The 13804-nt window shown below is 39.5% G+C and overlaps 1 protein-coding gene across 1 annotated transcript in view; it reads left to right on the top strand.

The window, feature by feature from the left end:
* Positions 1–1405: 1405 nt before the first annotated feature.
* Positions 1406–13804, top strand: part of ppp1r9ba (protein phosphatase 1, regulatory subunit 9Ba) — a 222675-nt gene continuing 210276 nt past the window's right edge. The window contains exons 1-2 of the mRNA XM_078529635.1: positions 1406–1491; positions 6556–8278. Of these exons, the coding sequence (XP_078385761.1) occupies positions 6713–8278 (1566 nt within the window). The 5' untranslated portion in view covers positions 1406–1491; positions 6556–6712. The remainder of the gene's footprint in view (positions 1492–6555; positions 8279–13804) is intronic.

Below are 13804 nucleotides of genomic sequence, written 5' to 3'. Positions count from 1 at the left end.
GATGAGGAAATGATTAAAATGTGAATTCCAGCCACCCGTTTTGCCTGTGCAATGCGCTAAAAATCACACAGGCAGCGTAAAATCACAGCGGGTAGGCTTTTTAATGACCTTAATGGGCCCTTTAATTGTGGGCGGGCGCTGCTCTGACCCTGCGCGCCCGCTGACCTCAATATTGCACACGTGCCCGATGACGTCAGCACGCACGCCCGACACCTTTTCGTGCAATTTCACGTGCATTCGGGTCGGGCACGCGCCCGGCCTCGGAACGCAAGATTCAGGCCCTAAATTTGGGAGAGGGGAGAAAAGCAGTCATCTTCACTGGCTCCTTCATTGGGAACTTATTTCGGAATGATTAAATGTTCAAGTACGTTTGACGCTGATACTCAAAATTCCAAACCATTACGAGCAATGCTTGATGTGTGAGAATACACAAGGAATATTTCTTTAATTTTTTTTAGATGAATGCAATGATATTAGGAAACATCTATACAATCTTCGCATCCTAATATACTCAAGAACAAAAAAATCAATGGAACAGCCTGATCTACAGAATATTTTTATTCAGTTTTGAACACCTTTTTTTAAAAAAAAATATTAATTTGACCCCAATTACACTATCCCATCCAGACATTCCCGTTTGACATTTTTAAAAAAATGCACCAGTGATTGAGCTGGCCACCAGTGCATGTGGCTGTTAATCTCCAAAATTCTAGGCTTCCATTGGTTGTAAAATAGAGATTCATGATGCATTCATCCAATCAGGCCCACCTTTTTTCTCTGTGTCCTACTTGCAAAACGAATGGGGGATTTGGGAGGTACCCGAGGGTTTTTATCTTGTGAAGGGTGTAGATCAGGAAAATTAGGTTATGACATAAATTACGAGTCAGAATGGAACAGAGAAGGAAGTCAGGGCAAGCAGAAGTGGCTTTTAGTTGTTCAAAATTATTATTACAGTAACAAAATATTGCTTATGGAGTAAAAAAATACTTATGACTGTGATCGAGGGTTTGTTCCAGCCTAATTGTCTAAGCCCGTCACCTGCCTTTAGAATGAGATTTTCTCGGAGCTGCCAGGAATCCAAGGGGTGGGTTTGAAAGCAGAGAAAATGACCTTGTCACAGTAAAAGCTTAAAAAAAATAGATTGCAAAATGATCTTGCAAATCCCGAACTGAATTTTAAAAAAAACCCTAAAATATATAATTCTGGCTCGTTTTGGGGGAAATAAAATGAACAATACGAGCTGATGGTGGGTTACAAGTTTCCCCACCCCACGTCTATACACACACACAAAGACCATATCAACATTAAGGGTTTGTACACTTGGGTATTGTTTATCAGCTCCGCCTGCAGCGCGACTGTGCATGGTTAAAGACGATGTGACATGTGTAGCTGGTGAAACCCAGTCAGTGTGTGTTGCGGGCACATCACAAGAGGGGGAAACACACACAGACTCCAACAAGGATACAAGGGGAACTGCCAACGGGTTACAATGTAAGTCAGCTCCTTCCCCGACCGCAGTTGCTGAACAGCAAACAGGGGGTTTTCTTTTGATTTTTTTTTTAATTTTAAAAAAACAACAAATCTAAATGGGTGAACGTTTCCTGTTGGAAACGCTTTCCGGATCCGACGTTTCTTGCTAAAATGACAGTTAACAGGGAAATGGGAAATAACGTGCAGGAAACGCAACGTAGCCAGGCCTTTTGTGTAGTGGCTTTCCCCTGGATCCTAGTGCTACTGAAGTCTAGGGTCTCATTCAGAGCAACAGTGCCTTTTATATATGTATTTAACTAACACACACACACTGGAAGTACTGCTGCCTTAAATGAATAGGAGCATATGGGTATACTATATATTTGTGTGTATTTTGAAAACATTTTAAAAATATATATTCCTACACCCCAACAGTGACTAGACTTCAGATGTACTTCACTGGCTGCAAAACACTTTGGGACCTCCCGGGGTCGTGACAAGCGCTATATAAATGCCAGTCTTTCTATGTAAATGTACACGCATGCCTCTTGCATCAAATACTCAATAATTCTGACAAGTAGGAAGAATTAAAAGGAGGAAGAATTTGACTCCCAGCAGGGCTGGGAGTTGCATGTTTCTGTGTGTTAACATGAAAAAGAGCACTGGAATGTAAAAACTCCGTTGCTCTCTTAATCTTTAGTGCTTCACTTCAGAATATATATTTGGGCGAATGCATGTTAGCGAGGGTGGTTTATACAGAGTAAATCACTGAGTAATGACAGCTGTATAACTTCTGAATGCTGAATGCTTGTGATTTATTTTAAACAAACTACTAATCTCATACCATGATGTTTGTCTGTGCAATAGAATGGGATGGATTCAGTTTTTTTCTCGATGCTTAGCTCAACACTTCACTCATTTTAATTTTTAACACGTTTTCAGAGGCATTTTATGGTGTGTATGTAGCTAGAACCTGCAGAATGATGTTGCATTTCGCAGATCTGAGCATATCTAGAGCTGATTTGCTGATTGAGGGTGGGAATGAGATTTTATGGCAATTTTCATGAAATATTATCAGTAATTATTTTACTCTAATGTTTAAGTCAGTTTAATGCTAAAATAATAAATACATTTAACAATAAAATAAATTATAATTGTAATACATGTAAAGAATTAGCACTTATTACATTTTTATGGGGTCTGATTGCTCCTTGCATGTAGCTTAGTGCATTCATAAACCATCGAAATTAATCGACAACAACAGTTGGACAACTAGTGGGAAACAATTCTTAATTACTAAACTTATTCTGTATGTTATGGAAATATAATTAAATATTTCTTTGAAGAGTTCGAACATGTCATTAGCATTCTGCTGCTAAATCATATGAGAATTTAGTTATGAAGATGGAACTAAGTTACTATAACCCTATTTCCATGCTAATTCAGAAGAAAATCTCGATGAGTTGAAGGACTCCAGTTCATTTCGTTGGTGGGTTTTCACTTCCACTACGTCAAGAATAGGAGGTTCAAATTTATATTAACTTTGTAACCATTGAGTAGACTAGGCCTAAATTCCCTAGAATTAAGAAGAATGAGAAGTGATCTAATTGAAATGTATAAAAATTCTTAAGGGGCTTGCGTGGGTTAATGCTGGAACAATGTTTTCCCTGGCTGGGGAGTCTAGAACTATCTCAGAATAAGGGGTTGGTCACTTAGGACTGAGATGAGGAGAAATGTCTTCCTCAAAGGGTTGTCAACCTTTGGAATCCTCTGCCCCAGAGAGCTGTGTTTGCTCGGTCATTGAATACATACACGACGGAGTTTGACAGATTTTTGATACTAAGGGAATTAAGGATTATGGGGATAGTGCAGAAAGTTGGAGTTGAGGTGGATGATCAGCCATGATTTTATGGAATAGCAGATCAAACTCAAAGGGCTGAATGACTTACTCCTGCTCCTATTTCATAAGTTCTTATGATCTTAAATTCATTTGGGCATTGTTTCAAAGGCCATACTGTCCTGAAGAGCATATTTAGGATTGCATTGTAAGTATACTCCTTAGAGCATTGTATTGCAAGTATACTCCATTGATGTAATGGGTGTAGAGTGGATTTTAGTAGAGGAATGGTCTGATTATAAAATAGGTTATTGCAGCTTTGTAAATGTAGGTTATAACTAAAAGTAGTGCCAGCTCTGAGTGATTTCTTAAAGATGTGTGCCTATCCAGTTTCAGATTGAATTGCTGATTTATATTGAATGTAATATATATAATATATTTGTATATTCACACATATATATAGAGTTATATAAGAAAAAGCTAAAACCAATTATATTTGCAGTTAAATTGTAAATGAAAACTACTATTACCTTGCATAAAGCAGTCAAATCCAGGTAATTTGAAAGAAACATGTATGTGGTAAAATGTTATTTAGGAGACCAGACAGAACAAAAATATTTTAAGTACTTCTCCAACATTTAGTTGCAACTGAAATATCCTGAAGTGAATTACAATCATGAAACACACAAGGAAGAACATATTCAGTAATAATGAAGTTGTTTTAAGTGATATCTTACTTGGCTAATAATTTCAAATCTTTTAAGTAGAATGCATTTTTACTAAATCTAAGGTAGATGCAAGTGATTATTCGTATGGGTCTAAAGGCAACTTAAATTCTGATAAAGCCCATTTTGTACATGACGAGCACATTTCCTCTGATGTTATACATGCAGAGTCAGAACCATGTGTACATAGTCTTAAGGTGTAATGCAGTCTCCATTTTAAAGCCATTTGTTCTTTCTCTTATTTTTGTATATTGCTTTAATGTTACATTTTATTGTTTTGCTTTATGAATATGTGCCAATTTGTGGGAAGCAGCAATGCACAATGGTTGGAACATAGGGGTTTCTCTGCAGAATGGGCTAAGGAGCTGGGCAATACAAAACTGAGGCATTATAGTGCCACCACTGGTGGGTAAGTGTAATTAGGGTGTGACAGGCTTACATGGGTAATTTCCATGTTAAATGTAGACATGGGAATTTATGATGAAAATAGTTGAGAGAAAGTATATGCCGACTTAACATTGCTTTTGATGCTGCTCATAGATCTTCAAATTTGTTTTAGAAAATCTATCATGAATAAAGTTGTAAGATTTCTTGTTGTGACAATTTTTCTCACAGTTTTGTTTCAACCTTTTATATTATATATTTATATTATATTCTCTAGCACTCCCTGTCTAAATTCCTCCATGTTTAGCCTTGTCTGTTCATCTTTAAATCATTCTCAAAACTCATCTTTTCAAGTCAGATTTCAGTCACACCTCCTATATCTTATGCTTTGATCCAGTGTTTGTTTTGTAAGATTTCCTTTCTCTTGGTCACTTCCCTACCCTGCAACATAAACTGTTTTAAGGCACTTTTGGTTGTATTGCGAAAGCACACTTAACAGTAGATGAGCTGTTTCACGTTAAATGCAATTGGTTACTGTAACCCCTTAACTCACCAATCAAAAGGACTTTAGGTTTGTGGAATGTGACTGGTCATGTAGGGAAGTACAGTAACAAATAGAAATGCTAACCGGTACAATCCAAATGGTAATTTTCCTGGTGGGATCACCAATGAGCAAAGAACCAAATGCAGACATTGCAAGTCCTTGACGAATGAAAAAGTAGAAAAACCACAGACTTTATAGATATATGAAAAATTGTTATTGATAGTGTTCCCATCCTAAAAAAAGTGGTCCTGTAGTATTAACTCCTTATGTGGTCCTTATGTTGCTTTTGTGGACAGGATTCTATCGTAGATAAATGATGGCCTACTGTACAGTCCTGTTCAGGAATCTTTAATTAAATAACAATTTTACTGTGGACTTTTCAGATTGTATACGAAGATTTTATCTGTTTTCTGAAATGGTCCTTTGTAACTTTAGAAAGGATTTTAACTGCTTTAGAGGTGTGTTATTAAATTAACCAAGTGTTTTAGAACTTTTCAAAAAGCCTTCTATTTATATGTATAACTAGTGATATTAGGTTTTAGATCATAAACTTCCTCCTTTCAAAAAGTCATAGTTCAAAGATTTTTCTTCCTGTTATTACTGTTCATTAAAGTTCCTCTTAGTACAAAGTTCCATATGTGCAAATAGTATCCACTAATGAGTATACATTAGAAATCATTTATAAACATAAATGGTTGATATTTTACCTCCTAAGCTATAGTTCATATTGAATTTTAAGAAGATGGTGGGAAATGAAAGCACAAAATTTACTTGATAATTTAGTGTTGTTATTTATAGCCAAGATCTATCAAAAACATTTTTACATTGTTCCCTTTATATGGTGAGCGAGTCACTTTTTGGTTCACATTTTCTTTGAAATAGTAGAGACTTGCATTGGGCCCTTATCATTAATACAAAATGTTATATTTGGATATTCTCCTTTTGTTTTCAGAACCTCAGATTTTTTGACTTCCTTTCCAAAAAAAGCCATGGTTTCAACGTCAATAAATTTCCTTTTACACTTTGGGGTCTCGCATGCGTTTTAATAAACTTTGAAAGGGGAAATCTGCAGGCTTGAGGGATAACATTTGGAGAGGTTGTAGGGGGGGGGTTTAGATTTTTTACGTCTATAATTTTTTTAAGAATGAGGGGCTGACGAGGAAAACTCAGTAAATGGGTGAAAATTAAATTTAAAAAAAAAGAAAAGGCAAGCAGCATGCACACTCTATTATATATATAGACACACATATGTTAAGCAGCCTGAGATATTATATATATATATATATATATAGACACACACACATACATATGTTAAGCAGCCTGTGATGCTGTAAGTGTATCCGGCGGACTCTAGGACCCAGTGAGAGCCACTCAGCCCCAGTGTAGGTTGATAATGCAGAAGGATCAAGCGATCAGCCTTTTGCGATCAAAATGATGCAATCAAAGGATTAAATGTTTGCAACCCGCCAGGCGGCTTGCGTGCTTTGATGTTGCATTCGGTGCTCTGCTTCCCCGGGATTTATATTTTAATTTAGTCTTTGTTTTTCTCCCCCCCCCCCTCCACTCCTTCCCCTTTTTTTTGTGTTGTGTTGTAGATGGAGGACGAGCAGCCTTCCTGAGGTCGACAGATTGCAACCATGAGCCTGATTCTGTAGCTAATTTCCTTTCCTCCCTCCCTCCTCCCTCCCTCTCTCCTCTCCCCCAGCGATCGGAAAGAATGCAGCTCTGCAGAAGGGGAGCGCTGCATTAAACATGATGAAGACCGAGACATCATCAGCATCAGCATCAGCAGCATCCAGCCTGAGGAGCCCTTCTCCCCACCGCAATGCCTACGAAGCAGAGATCCAGGCTCTGCAGCAAGGCAGCAGCCAGAGCCAACCCACCGCCAATGGGGAGCCCAAGCCGGCTGAGGGCACCGAGGGCACCGAGGGCAGGAAGCAGAGCCGGGGCAAGAAGTACGGCTCCAACGTCCACAGGATCAAGAACATGTTCCTGCAGAAGATGGGCACCACCCCGAACGAGGCCACCGGCATCCCGGCTAAGGGCAAGGAGAGGTCCGTCCGCCTGTCCCTGCCCCGGGCCAGCAGCCTGAACGAGAACGTGGACCACAGCGCCCTCCTGAAGCTGGGCACCAGCGTCTCGGAGCGGGTGAGCCGCTTCGACACCAAGTCCGAGCGGCCCTTCTCCAAGCTGCAGGAGACCCGGAAGCTCTTCGAGAAGAACATCCAGGAGAAGAACGCCTCCAACCGGATCTCGCTGAAGAAGGAGAGGGCCGGGCTCAAGGACGGCAAGCTGGACGTGGTGGTCCGCTTCAACGGGAGCACCGAGTCGCTGGACAGCCTGGAAACCGAGGCCATCTCGCCCACCGTCAGCCAGCTCAGCGCCGTCTTTGAAAGCGGCGCCAATCAGCGAAAAACCACGGAGCGAGGGCCAAGGCAAGGCGCCTGCCCCCTCAGTTCCAAGCCGCCTTCTAGAAAGTCTAAATTAGTTCTCAAAAACCAACAGGATGCACTTAAGACAGAAAGCGGGAGTAATAGTGATGGCGACCTCCCCCTTGACCTGCCTGGGGGGCCCGGTCAATTCAGAAAACAAGCTGAGGAACTACAGTCGGATAAGTCGCTGAGTGGCTCGCCATCCAGAAGTAATTTAGCCAGCAAGTTGGCATCGCTCGTGAAACACGGGGACAGTTTGAAAGAAACGAGACCAGCATCATCCGCGCAAAGGTCACAAAAAATCGAGGAGGTCAGAAAAATTAGGCCAGTGGAGGTGGAAGACACTGTAGAGTCGGACCAGGAATCCGGACCTACAGACGATGGAAAAGAGAATCCAGAAATTGCTCTTCAGGACTCCGACAATGGCAGTGGCCTCCAACAGGGAGATGCTGTTTCAGAAACTTGTGAGGCTAAATCAGTTGAGACCGAAGCACTGCTTCATGATGTTAATTCAGAAAATGGAGACCTTCCCAAAGACTCTTTGGATCATTTTCAGCCCCCGACTTTGGAATCTGCAGAAGGGGTTGTGCACCAAGTAGAGGAGTCCTTGTCATCTAAAGCAGATTCCTTTGAAGACGGGGAGCAGGTTAAAAATGACCTAGATCTGTACGATCATTGCAAAAAAAATGAGGACGTTTCTGAGGCAGACATGGTGGATATTAGCGCCTTTAGTGGGGTTGGTGATGAATCTGAAGGGAGTTGTTTGGATGATGATGAGGACGATGCATTTGAACCGGAAAGTGGCTACTCAGAGATCACTGGATTATCTGACGAAGAGGAACCCATGCCACATAGAAAGATTCGCTTTAGCACCGCATCAATTAAAGTAAGTCCATATAAAAAGGAACTTGTCCAGTCGTTGAAAATGTCCATTAAACGCTTCTTTTTTGTTTACATATTTTACAGATAATTTTACATGTTATAGTTTTTAACATTTTAATCTTAAGTATTCGGTGAATAAAAAGGATGTTTATGGTTTTCGTATCTGGAATAAATATTAACAACCCTGCTTTTTTGAAACATGGAGTCCTTCATTAATAATATTACATGTTTTTTGTTATTATATGAAAATTACATCAGATTAAACGACTTAATAGATAATTGGTGGTTTTAATCAACTTCAGTGGAGTGTAACTTTAAGTAGCGTTACCAACTTGATGGAATTAACCTTAATTATTTTTATAACTCCCTCTTAACTGACTAGTATGGATTTATAGTCACTTTTTAATAATACGGCAGTCTGAATTTTATTCCACAGCGGTAGATGGACATTTTACAAACTTACCAGTAATTCTCAAAGGCTGTTAACTCCAGGCACGATGTCAGCTGGAAATTAGTAATTGAAATCAGTGGTGTTCTTGTGGGTAGGTGGGATCAGTTTGACTGCATTTGCACATCTTAACTGACCTTGTTAATAAGTCAGGATTATATGTTGAAAGCTGAACATGAAGTCTCAAGGCAAAAATGAAGTTCATTCATATAGTAAATATGCTAATCCATATCTTTATGTACAAGCACTTTACCGTTTAACCTAGTATGTTGTTCACTCGTGCTGCATGTACGTTTGAATCTACTACTGTAAATTAAGTGAAACTATCATATGAGGGGATGTAGTTAGAATTTTAACGATGAAAGAAACCTGGAGTTAATTGGCATTAAGTTTTTATTTCATTGTAATACAAGTTGACTATAGAAATGCAAACATTTCAAAGTCATTGAGAATAACATTAAGTGAGGTGCTTTTTTTTTAAAAAAAAGGCCCATTCATTGGTTAGGCTTTTGAATTCATGAACACTTCTGTTGTGACTTGGTTATTGTGAGCTTACCAGTGATTTAAAGTTTGCGCACCAGCCATTTTTTGACTTATAAGTTGTCAACTGGGACTTATTGAATATTTGACCTTTTGACATTTGTCTATTTCCCCACCTTTATCACTCAGATTCGGTCCAGTAATTGGTCACCACAGAACTTCCTGTCTACAACAGGAAGCGGCATGATAGGACTTCCTATGTAATTAGTGTCAAGCGCAGTAGAAAATGGAGTTAAATTTAAAGACAGCTTTAGATATTAGCAACATTGTTTGGTCAGGAACTTTACAAGATAAACTGTTAACTTTGTTAAGATAATGCACAATATTTTGAAATTTTATTCACATTTAAACCTACAGAAGTTGTCGCTTTGACAGCTGCACCCTTAATTTTCTTAGTGAATGTTATGACAAAGGATAGTTACTGTTGAGGAAGGCCAGTTGGCCTATCCAAATGTATCCAGGCCAAGGCAACATATACCACCCCTCCCCAACACAGCAAACAGCTCTGTCTTAAATAATCCCAAATTCTTGTATCCTGTCTGGAAGTCAGTTACCATCTGATCATTCTTTGCATAATGCAATTGCTTATTTTCTGAATTTTGTTTGCTTTATGGTCAAAAAAAATCTAAAAGCTTCAGCGTGAAGCTTTTAAATCTGCAGTGCTATCTATGTGACCAGTAAATAGAAAATGAATTGTGTAGATCTTTATAATGAAGTGTAAAGGCTAAATATGGTTAATAATAATGCAGTGCGTTGTGTCTCTGTACAGTGAATGAACTTCAAAGTGCAGTCATCATTGTACGTAGACAGGATGTGGTACCCTAGTGAAAGAAGTGTCTCATTTTCAGTAAACTCATTGAAAACCACAGTCGTAATTTTGTACAACAAAAATAATTGCAATTGTTTTTGTTTTCTTAAGGTAGTTCCATCCCTGGATTTTCTCACAACCTTTAATATCTCATACTTGTGTTAATGTTGTATATATGGACTTTCAAAAGGTGTTTGACAAAGTGCCACATAATGGACTTTTAGGCAAAATTAAAGCCTACGGGATTAAAAGGGGCAGGACACAAAATTGACTAAGCAACAGAAAACAGAGGGTAGTGGTGAATGCTTGTTTTTCAGTTTGGAGTGTCATTCCCCATGGGTCGGTATTAGGACCACTGCACTTTTTGATTTATATTAATGACCCAGACTTGGGTATACAGGGCATAAGGCATAATTTCAAAGTTTGCAGGTGATAGGAAACTTGCAAATGTAGTAAATAATGAGGAGGGTAATAACAAACTTCAGGAGGACACAGACAGACTGGTGAGATGGGCAGACACAAGGCAGAAAATATTTAACATGGAAACGTGTGAAGTGATTCATCTTGGGAGAAGAATGAGAGGCAACAAGAATTAAATAGTACAATTTGAAAGGTAGTACAGGAATAGAGCGACCTGGAGATGTGTGTACACAAATCTTTGAAGGTGATAGGACAAGCTGAAACAGCTGTTAAAAAATGGCATCTGGAATCCTTGGCCATGTTAGTCAAAGACTAGAGTGCCAAAAGCAAGGATGTTATGCTAAAGCTTGGCTAGTCCTCAGCTGGGGTATTGTCTTCAATTCTGGACAATACACTTACGGCAGGGTGTCAAGTCCTTGGAGAGAATGCAGAAGATATTTACTGGAATGGTTCTGGGTTTGAGGGACTTCATTTATGTGGAGAGACTGAAGAAGCTGAGGTGACTATCAAGGAGGAAGTGTTCAAAATAATGAATGATTTTGATAGAGTAAATAAGGAGAAACTGTGTCCATAACAGAAGGAGTGGTAATCAGAGGACACAGATTTAAGGGAATTGGCAAAAGAACTAGAGACAGCACGAGGAAACTTTTTATCTACACAAATGAGTTGTTGTAATCTGGAATGTGCTGCCGGAAAGAGCTGGAGGCAGATTCAATAGTAACTTTCAGAGGAGAATTGGATGAATACTTGAAGGGAATAACAAATTACAGGGCCATGGGGAAAAAAGCAGGTGAGTGAGATTTATTGGATAGCTCACCAAAGAGCCGGCACAGGCGCAATGGGTTGAATGCCCTCCTTTTGTGCGATATTCTGATTTTATGATTTTTGGTATATGATGGATAACAAAATAATGGAAAAACAAATAAACAGAAGAACAAATGTGATTTTCAATAAATTGACATTGATTGCATTTAATTTAAGTATTTATATTTAAAATGTAGCTTGAAGAACAAAAACCTAAAATATACGTGTCCAACATATCCATCTGCCGGAAAACCTAACGACTAATCTTATACTTTGAATGTGTTATTCAACTATGTTGAGCAATGCTAATTAAGCTAATATTATCAGTATTTGATTGGTGAAGCTATTTCAGTCTAGTGATTAGTTCCTCCAATGGACTATTTTGTCTTATTTAGTGCTTAGGAAGCTAGCAAACAAACTGAAATTCAAATCAAAGAGATAAAGACTATCCCCCAGGAATAACCTATTATCACTATTGTTTCATGATGTAATAAAAGACCTATGATTAAAGGCCTGTGATCTATCATAGAGTGACATTCTGTGATATGTCCAGCAATTTTTATAACCCACTGCGAGGATCATGACTTTGCCTAAAATATTGTGTTGTTTTGCAATTGTCAAGAATATAACAAAAACAGCCTGCATTTATACAGCACCTTTAATGTAGGAAAGCTGGCCAAGGTGCTTTCTTCACAGGAGTATGATTGGACAAAAATTGACACTGAGCCATAGAAGGAAAAAGTGAAAAAGGCGATTAAAAGATTAGTTAAGGAGGACTGTAAAGGAAATAAGAATGGAGAGGTTTATGCAGGAATTCCAGAACTTAGGACACAGCTGTCACTGGTGGGGGAAAGGGTGTGAGGGATGTGTAAGAAGCAAGAGTTTGAGGAATGCAGAGTTCTACAGGGCTGGAGGATGTAACAGAGGTGGAGAGGGGTGAGGCCTTGAAGGGATTTGAGATGTTGGTGGATCCGGAGTCAGTGTTGATCAGTGAGCAAAGGGATGATGGGTGAGCAGCACTTGGCTTGGAGGTTTGATACAGGCAGGTGAGTTTTGGATGAGCTCAAGTTTTATTTATTTTTTTATTCAGAGAAGTGGGCATTGCTGGCTAGGCCAGCATTTATTGCCCACCCCTAATTGCCCTTGAGAAGGTGGTGGCGAAGGGTGGAAGATGGGAGGCTGGCCAGGAGAGCATTGGATAAGTCCAGTCTGGAGGTAACTAGAGCATGGATGAGGGTTTCGGCAGCCGATGAGTCGAGGTACAGGCAGAGACAGGTGATGTGAAGTAGATTGTCTTTATGCTGGATTGGATACATGGTGAGAAGCTCAATTTAGGGTACAATAGGACCCCGAGGATGCCAATGGTCTGGTTCAGCCTGAGACAGTGGCCAGGGAGGGGGATGGAATCATTGGCAAAGGAACATAGTTTGTGGCTGGGGATCGACGCCAATGACATTGGTCTTCCCAAAATTACAATGTTTCTGGACAGAAATAAGATGGGATATTGTCAGCATCTAATTTGGAGTGCTGATGCAGAGTGCAAAATGGGCACAAAGGTTTGCTTGATGTTCTGACTGGGAGATCAACTGATTTCCCAGCAATGATCTTGCTTGCTGATGTTTCCACAGAGACTTCTGTTCTGAATTATTTTTTAGTCCACAACTTGCGTCAAAGAAATTACAGTGTTTGCACGGGCAGCCAGCTCTGGTGTTTGAGCGTTAGAAAATCAGTGAGAAAACTCAAAGCAGTGTTAGAGGGTAGGTTGTGAGTGAAGGGCTTGAAGCATGATTTTTTTCCAGTTATACCTCACTATTTTTTGCAAATTGTCCCGTGATAGATAACTAGCCATATACATAATTTATGAATGCCTAAAGACTTCTTGAGTATTCCATATATTTTGATTGTGTTTCCACGTTACATGCTACTTTTGAAGAAGAGCTGGAGCTTTTTCCACAATGTCCGGTTAATAGTTATCCCTGAACTAACAGCACTGTCTTTATTTCATTGCTGGCATATGGGAGCTCACTGTGCTCAAATTGACTGCCGCATTTCCGATATTACAGAAGTACTTCCGAAGTACTTTGGGGCACTCAGAGGTGGCGAAAAGCACAAAGTAATTGCAAGTTCTCTCTCCACCCGTTTTTTTTTGAAAAAAATAGCTTGCTTTCTACCGCACAATAGGACCCCGAGGATACCAATGGTCTGGTTCAGCCTGAGACAGTGGCCAGGGAGGGGGATGGAATCAGTGGCAAAGGAACATAGTTTGTGGCTGTGTGGAAGGGATATCACTGTGGTGCATGCATTAGTTAGTGAGAGACATGAAGAATAAATCATCTAGCCATCCATAGTAAAGGGTTAGGACACCAAATTCAAAAAGGTTACTGACACAAATTATTCTTGGCGATATTAATGAGCATATGTTTAGAATGTTGTATGACGTTCCTCTGTCATCTATTTTAATGGATGTCTTAACTTATTTTTATAAAAAAGGTTAATGCATGCATTAAAAT

Source organism: Cetorhinus maximus, chromosome 25 (assembly GCF_964194155.1).
Source record: "Cetorhinus maximus chromosome 25, sCetMax3.hap1.1, whole genome shotgun sequence".
In the NCBI taxonomy this organism is placed as follows: domain Eukaryota; kingdom Metazoa; phylum Chordata; class Chondrichthyes; order Lamniformes; family Cetorhinidae; genus Cetorhinus; species Cetorhinus maximus.
This window is presented reverse-complemented; position numbering and strand designations above follow the sequence as displayed.